Source organism: Papaver somniferum, chromosome 7, assembly GCF_003573695.1.
Source record: "Papaver somniferum cultivar HN1 chromosome 7, ASM357369v1, whole genome shotgun sequence".
Lineage (NCBI taxonomy): Eukaryota > Viridiplantae > Streptophyta > Magnoliopsida > Ranunculales > Papaveraceae > Papaver > Papaver somniferum.
In genome coordinates, this window is record NC_039364.1 from 90,915,164 (window position 1) to 90,924,468 (window position 9,305).

A 9,305-nucleotide genomic window follows, 5' to 3' on the forward strand; every position below is an offset into this window, starting at 1 on the left:
TATCCAAGTATCAATCAATTCGATCAACAACCCAAAGGTCGGATTCAAGAACTGATTGAACTTAACGCACAACCTGTGATATTTCTATTATATAATAAAATATAATGCGGAAAAGAAATAACTCTGACACCAGAATTTTGTTAACGAGGAAAACCGCAAATGCAGAAAAACCCCGGGACCTAGTCCAGCTTTGAACACCACACTGTATTAAGACGCTACAGACACTAGCCTACTACCAATGAACTTCGGACTGGAATGTAGTTGAGTCTTAATCAATCTCACACTGATCAAGGTACAGTTGCGCTCCTTACGTCTCTGAACCCCAGCAGGATTCTACGCACTTGATTCCCTTAGCTGATCTCACCCATAACCAAGAGTTGCTACGACTCAAAGTCGAAGACTTGATAAACAAATCTGTATCACACAGAAAAGTCTATTGGAATAGATAAATCTGTCTCCCACATAAATACCTACGAGTTTTGCTTCGTCTTTTGATAAATCAAGGTGCACATGAACCAATTGATAAACCAGACTTATATTCCCGATGAACAGCCTAGTATTATCAATCACTTCACAATAATCTTAATCGTATGGAAGTGAAACAAGATATTGTGGAATCACAAACGATGAGACGAAGATGTTTGTGACTACTTTTAATCTTACCTATCGGAGATAAATCTCAAGCAAATCTTAGCAAAGATAATACTCAATCACGATAGTAAAAGCAAGATCAGAACACCTAACTACAGAGAAAATAGTTGGGTATGGCTTCACAATCCCAATGAAGTCTTTAAGTCGTTAACCTACAGGGTTTCGTGAAAACCTAGGGTTAAAGGAGAATCGACTCTAGTCGCAATTACTATCACACAAGTGGTGTGGGGATTAGGTTTCCCAGTTGCTAGAGTTCTCCCTTATATAGTTTTCAAATTAGGGTTTGCAATTTAAGTTACCTTGGTAACAAAACATTCAATATTCACCGTTAGATGAAAACCTGATTAGATTCAAGCTAATATCTTTCAACTGTTAGATCGAACTTAGCTTGTTATACACAAATGAAATGTACCTTCATTTAGGTTTGAGTAACCGTACCTAAATGTGTACACTAGATTGGCTCAATAGCAGTTAACCGAAGTTAGCTATATGAACACTCTCATATCAACCTTATTCATCTTAACCACAACTAGTTCAAATGACTCAAATGAAACTAGTTATAGAGTTTTAAATTGCTATATTCTCATAGAAGTATACAAGAACACACTTGAAGCAAAATCGGTTTGATTCACTCGAATCTCATGAACATTATATCCACGGTTTGCAAAGAATGATTCATTATTATATAAATGTATTAGTTCATGAACAAACCGATTTTAGAACTTTAACCACTCAAGTATGCAAACGGGTACGCATACCTAAAGTAGCCGGTCTGAGTTTGGGTTCGCCAATATGCAAACGGGTACGCATACTTCCAAACACATCAGAAATTTCCGGACCCAAACCCTTCGCCAGTACGCGTACGAGTATGTGTACTAAGGTACTTGGAATTTCACAACTAACAGGTATGCATACGGGTATGAATACTATAGTTCCGGTCATGGATCACATACATGCAAGAATGCGTAGTATGTTTATAATCCAATGAAGGTTAAGTGTTCTAAACTCTATTTCAATCATGGAAACTTTCTTAGAGGATGACAGTAGCCGTTTTCACACATTTTTAGCATCAAAGCAATTTTCAAGTAATTGAAATAATCATGACGAAACATTCTACAACAAATGATTGTATCACACAAACCATGTAAGATGTTACTCGACGATTTTCACATGATCATCTTTTGACTTTCGTCAAGAATATAAGATGAACTTGGTTGAAGATAAAGCTTACCAACACATATTTCAAGAAATATGTAAGCGAGTTAAACTCAGATAGAAATCTCAAATGTGCATAATCGAATACTATATAGTGATACCACTTTTGTCTCAATATAGGAGATAAAGTAGAAATAGACTTTCCAAGTGATAGAGTTTTAGTCTCCACATACCTTTTGTTGATGAAGTTACACAAGCTCTCCTTAGTAGTTCTTCGTCTTCAATTGATGAACGCCGTGAAGTCTAATGCTCAACTACACAATCTATCCTAGTCTGAGACATCACTATAAGTAGACTAGAAATCAAGACTTATAGTTTTGGTCACCAACATTGACAAACAAGCTTGAGATAACAACTGCTTGCGAGTTCGACCGAGTAGTGCTCTAACATGAAGAAAATGATCTCAAATCGCATTTCTTTTAATTTTTTGTATATGTGTACCAAGATGTACACCTTAGTGATTTCTTCTGTGTGTGTACGAAGATGTACACTTTTGTAGAACCTAACAAAAAATGCATTGTTGTACACCTTAGTGATTTCTTCTATGTGAGTGTACGAAGATGTACACCTTAAAATAGTCAGTCATTGCTTTTCATCTTATCTATATGTGTGCATTGTTGTACACCAGTGAGGAAAACGAAGAAAATGATGGAAGTGAATCTGACAAAGGAGCTGAGCATCAAACTGCTAACAAGCCGAGGTACAATGATCCAAGCTTAGATTTCTTTTTATTTTATGTATGTGTACATTCTTCTAAACTAGTGCTAAAAATTGTATATAATTCATACACTTGTATACAATTTGTACACCCTTAACAATTTCGTACATAATGCAATCGTATATAATTGCATTTTTCAGAGAAGAATATGGGGAATATGGAATAAGCCGAGGAAATGAGGCTCGAACTCACAAAGTATCTAGGTGTGAAGCTGCTAACAAGCCAAGGTATGATCTCAGCTTACATTTATTTTTGTTTTCAGTGTGTGTGTACAAGGATGTACACCTTTATCATTTATTCTGTATTTGTGTACATACCTGCACATTAGTGTACAAATCTGTACACATTGATAATTCTCATAAAAAATTGCATTTTTCAGCGCTTCTCTGCCAAAGACAAATCAAATCGCTGAAGATCAAGAAGATCAGGTGAACCTTGAAGACCAAAATGTGATGGATACCACTCAAACTGCTGAAATTGATGAAGCTACGATAATCGCAGCTCAATCCATATCTCATCTGAACCTTAAAGGCATGTTGCTGGTTGTAGAAGATGTCCTTTTACTCACACAGGGAGAACAACCAGAGAAGGAGCCTTATACATCAATTGATGACCTTCTAGATAACTTGTCTGAAACTATGTTCGTAAATCTTGAAAAAGGTTGTTACAGAATGTCACCATCTGAAGTGAAGGAAAAGATGGCAACCCTGATCCATGATTGTCCAAGCTTTTCATTGTTGAGCCAAGAAGATCCAAAAGAAGAATCGTCGCAAAAATCATTATCCAGTGAAGATGTACGAGAAAGGATCGTTGCTGAAGCAGTGCAGTTCATCCAACAAAATCCTAGTGAATTTTTTAGCAGGCAAGAGGTAGAAGAAGAAAAGACGACACCAGTGAGGACAAGAGCAGGAAAGATGAAGGAAGCAGAGATGTTGAAGATAAAAACAACTGGCAAGTTGTCCAAGACACCACAAAAGAGAGTTGCAAAGAAAAAGCTTGATCCAGATTTCACTGCCGAAGGTAAAACCAGACCAGTAAAGATAAAAGAGAGACAAGAACCAGGCCAGGCTATCCTGTGCCACTAAAGAGAAGAAAGGCAGAGGAATATCGTCCCGCTCTTCCATTGCCCAGATATTCGTCAATCTCCACTATACCATGCAATGGAACCAGGAGACACCAAAAAAAAGGATGCAAAAGTTGTTTGACTATGCAAGCCTGACGTAATTTCACAAAACAATTACCTCGCATCCACATGATTGAATTTTATATAAAAAAGGTATGTACACCACTATGTACACCATTTTAACATTTCCTTTATGATTCCACAGCTCTGTAGCTTGGGAACTAACAAGACTCGAAGATCCAACAGTTAGGGAAGATATTCTGATTGTGGGAAAAGTACTTCGTGAACTAATGTTCAACAAATATCTGGACCAAGAGGTACTATAGTTCTACAACCATCGACGTAGAAGAGCGCTTGTCAGAGATAACTTTCGTCATCCGGATGATAAAAAGTACTTGAGCTGTGAAATAATGAGTCCTACTGCATGTGTAAGTTTCTCAAAACAAATAAAAATGTCATATATTAATATACTTTAATGTTGGGTACATAGTTGTACACCTAATTGACATGACATGTTCTATGTGTTTGTAGATTTATTTAGTTGTGTACATAGATGTACACCTATATCATATGTCATGGATATACATTCTGTTAAGTGTTGGCATGGATGGTTGATTGTTAGATTTATTTAGGTGTGTACATAGTTGTACACCTATATCATATGTCATGAATATACGGTCTTTTTTCAGGCCTAAAATGTTTGATTTGTTAGTTTTCTATAGTAGTCTACATGCTTGTTAGTTTTCTAGTCTGATTAAGGTGAACCTAATTCATTTTATTTTATTGATTGCAGTACTATGTCAAGTATAGTATCATGAGCGCGGTACAAAATCTTGTGGTTGATTTCGTACGGGACATGCCTGAGAATCTGGAAGTTCTTGTGATCCCCGTCAATCACTCTACAGAACAAAAGAGGGTAAGACAACACTAGTCGCTTTTGAAGTTTGATTTCGAAGCTCTGGAGTGGAAATGGTACAACTCGTTGCACACATAAAATGTTGAGGACTATAAAAAAGATGCACAACAAATGGCAGATGCGGTGCAATTGGAACTCAACAAGAAGAGAGCATTAATGGGTGATGCACCTATAGAAGCGCACGAAATAAACGTCATGCCATGCCCTGCATAAGGAATCATCCCAGACTGCCTCCTATACACTTGTTACTTTATGAAACGAAGTGAAGAAAACAAAGAGTATCGAAAGAGATCGGCGGACGGCCGAAGACATTTGTCAGCAAATGAGATCAAAACTGGTGGCCAAGATGCTGAAAAAAGTCGGAAGTTATGAAAAAGTGTGGGATATAGCAGAGGATGAAGAGCACAAGGCGTGGCGTGTGAGTAAAGGAATGCAACCATTAAAGAAGAAGAGGAGTTTTTAAGCTTCATATACAAGATCACTTTCTGAATTGCTTCTAAACATTTTTTATCTTTAGATAACTTTTTAAATTTCAGTTTTTAACTCTTTGTTTATGACTTATCACTACTATAAAGACCTTGAATTAATCTTTTTATTAGTTTCAATATTGACGTTTTGAAAGTAGACTCTTGTGTCAGTACTAAGGTGTATATTACAGGTTAGGAAATATTAAGGTGTACTTGATTGTGCACAGTTACCGACAGAGCAGAAAATTATCACAATAATGGTACATGAAGGTGTACATTGTGTGGGTGGTTAATATTTAAATTTAACAGACATTACTTAGTGAGACTGTTTAGTTAAGACTTCAAAATAGTATAAAGTAAATTTAAGTCATAGAGAGTAGTTATAGACTTTAAGTGTCATGCATGCCATCATCACCACCATTCATTACTAAAATTTACTAAAATTTATCAATTATTACAATGGTACACATGTACTGACAGATTCTTATACTTATCCAGGCCTGCAGAACTGAAAACATAAAAATTGAACATAGCAAAAGTAATTACACATATTTGAAAACATAGAATATTACTAAATAAAATAAACTAGTAGCATCCATTGTACATCAATGTGTACATAGTGGTACACATGTAAAAAGACAGGTAAGAAAACTGAAGTGCACAGGAAGGTGTACATAATGGTACACATGTACTGGCACTAATTATATCCACGCCAAAGAAAATTGAAAAGACATTACCAAAAGTAAAAACCAAACACATAGAATCTTTTGAACAAATCAAACATAGAAAAAAGCATCAAGGCATGGGGCAGGTAGCTCTGTTGTGGTGAACAAGGGTGAAGCACTTTGTACAGATCGTAGGACTCTTTTGCTTCTTCCAAGCATTCTTGATACGCTGTGTTCTTCGTCTACCCGGTGGAGGAACAGGAATAAGAATAGTAACCCTATCAATAGGTTCATAAACCTGCAGCTTGTCATAATTGGGGATTGGCAAGATGATCTCCTGGTATGTCCTGTTGTACCATTCAGTGGTGAAGTATGGCTCAAAAAATGAATATATGTCCTTCCTCGTAGCTTGAATGGCAACACAAGCATGTGCACAAGGAAAACCATTAACTCACCACCTGTGACATGTACACGATTTTTGCAATAGATCTACAGAATGAGACCGGGGAGACGCGACTTCATACAATCTTTCGATGGACTCACTAACAGTCCAAGTACGACGAATGTCGATGTTTTCCTTTAGTAAAGCCTCATATATGGGAGTGCGCCTAGTGTTGAAATTTTCTAGACCTTCTATCCTTCTCTCAGAATTCTTCTTCATAACCTTCAAACTAACATAATAAAAACACAAAACATAAAATCAAAACATGATCTAGAAGGAATACAAATAAAACATGTGTACAACAATGTACACATTAAGGAAATCCATGTGTACAACAATGTACACACAGTTGCAGAATCACAGATAAAACATGTGTACAAGTATGTACACATCAAACAAATCCATGTGTGCAACAATGTATACAGATAAACAAGTGTACAAGGGAAGATGTACACATCAAAAAAAATGAATGAAACATTAAACATAAAACTCACCATATCGCATCGACAAGAGCAAAAATAGGCAACTTTTTGAAATCAAGAATCCAGTTGTTAAAGGACTCGGAAAGAGTTGAAGAGTGAGCACTATATCTGCATACAGGAAAAAAATGCATTTGCCCATTTCTCCTTTGGAATAGTCCTGATATAATTAGCAACATGTCCACATCCAATTGCATGCATGCTCCGCAAAGCTTCTTCAAAGTTAGCTGCTGTGTAAGAGTAAGCAACTTTGTAAAACAAATTAATAACGACCTTCGAATTCGCATCACCTGATCCAATAAGGAGATTGCACTTGATGTGGTAAAAGCAATAGCTGTGATATGAATTAGGAAATACTTTTGGAATTCCCTGCAAAAGCCTTTCTCCATGATCACTAAGGAAAACAATCGAACGACCATCGACAACTTGTTTAAGATTGTCCAGAAACCAAAACCAATTTTCTTTGTTTTCAGCAGAAACAAGAGAAAAGGCAAATGGGTAATACCATTGTTTCCATTGATACATGTTGCAGCCATCAAAGCACCCCTGAATCTACCAGTAAGGAAAGTAGCGTCCAAGTAAATCATCGGTCTGAGATACCTATAGCTATGCTTGCAAGCACCAAAACAAATGAAAATCCTCTGAAATCTTCTGGTTGCATGATCAACTTCAAAATTCACAAAGCTATCAGGATTAGTTTTCTCAACGGCTTTGACATACCAAGTTAAATCGCTATACGACTTCTCGTCATCACCAAACTGTTCTTCAATTACGGCATCTTTCCCTCTACGGGCATGGTGATACTTAATATTTGACCCATAAGTATTCTTAAAAAGTGACATGATCTGTCTGGGTTTTAAACTATGATCACCTTGTATATTGTCAGCGATCAAATGCTTGACTAAATTGGTTGTCACTGCATGACTCTTCGACCTTAAACCAACACCACAACTACAAAAAAGAAAGAAAGATGGAATAAGTAATGTGCACCACAATGTACACCTAATAAGATTTCAAAACCAACACCACATATGCAAAAAAAAAACACAGACCAAGCAAGAATATGTAATTTACACCACAATGTGCCACCTAAAAAGCCCACAACAAGTAATGTGCACCACAATGTACACCTAAAACAAGTCTACATATAAAAGCCTAAAAACAAGAATTCGTAATGTGGACTAATATGAACACCACTAACCTGTGAATAACACTAAAATCTTTCAGCACGAACCGAGAAATGTCACCATTCACAGGCCCAAAGTGAATCCTCCAACCACAATCATTTTCTTCGCACTTTGCAGTAAAACGAGTCTTGTCATTTTTAAGAATAATAATCTTGTAACCAGTAGCCATCTTGTACTTATCAACAGCAAGTATAACAGCTTTAACACCACCCATAAATTCTCTACCAACTTTGTCAAAAACATAAATCCATTCATCAGTAATCAGAGGCTTGGCCTTGTCTGCGTTATGATCTAACACCCTTACGACTTTCAGTTACACAAGAATTTGCAGTACTAAAACCATAACTAGTGCTACAACCATATTTAGAACAAGAAGTATGATTCTGGATCACGTCAACATTCAAATAGAAATCTTCATTCTTAATAAGAATAACAAGAGCAATTAAACCTTGCAGTTGTATATCATCTTGTACAAAAACTTAATTGATCATTATCCATATAGCTGAAACGTATACTCCTAGGAGACAAAAACCTCCAATGCTTGCATGCAAAATGTTTCAATTTATCTATGGTTTTCGAAGTATTAACACGAAAATAAGCAAAATGCTCACTATGATTCAAAACAGCATGAATAAACTTCTCAGAAATTTTTGATACCCCTACATATAACAAAAGAAATGATAATAAACATTTGAAGCTTCAAATCACAATTTCATATTTGAATAACCTAAAACTTAAACAGTGTACAAGAAAGTACACATTTAATCGAAGCCAAACATCAAATAACAGTAAACCTAAATCAAATACTCCATCAATTAAGCTTCAGAATATTACTGGAACACATAATTGAATAAACCAGAAGCCTACGATATAATATCAGTTCGATTTCATATCATGCATCATAAAACTAAAATCATCATCAAACAACAGTAAACAAAAATTGTTTCACGAGAATCAAAAGCTAATATATAATAAATATCAAATCAAGATCATACAAACAATAAGATGTAACAAATCGAATTCATATCATCAACTCATAAACTCCGAAAAACTAAAAATCAGAAACAAACTTGAACATTAGATGTAACAGATCGTACAACCAAAAGAAAACTAACCTGAGGTTGAATTATGCTGCAGAAACAAATCAAATCCAACCTAACCTCTATGAATCTGTTAAATCACCTCCCAAATTTATATCTGGATAGATACATCTCTCAAGCTGTCGTGAATTAAAATCTGAGATCAAAAAAATCGATTTCAGAACACTTTCGAAAGTAACATGAAGTTGAATTATGATGAAGAAACGATTAAATCCTCTCCCAAAATTAATCTCTGACCTGCTCCCTGTTTTAAATTCATAATTGAGATCCAAAAAATTTGATTTCAAAACACTTGTTATATATATGGAATCGGTTCAAGGGTAATTAAGGTATACTGAAAAC

The 9,305-nt window shown here is 35.7% G+C and overlaps 1 protein-coding gene across 1 annotated transcript; it reads right to left on the bottom strand.

Annotated features, from left to right (window-relative positions):
* Positions 1-5,885: 5,885 nt before the first annotated feature.
* Positions 5,886-8,077, bottom strand: LOC113294901. The gene is made up of 4 exons (XM_026543274.1): positions 7,878-8,077; positions 6,692-7,627; positions 6,211-6,426; positions 5,886-6,102 (listed from the first exon to the last, which is right to left on the bottom strand). Exons 1-4 carry the CDS (start codon positions 8,075-8,077, stop codon positions 5,886-5,888), a joined length of 1,569 nt encoding a protein of 522 aa, XP_026399059.1.
* Positions 8,078-9,305: the final 1,228 nt, after the last annotated feature.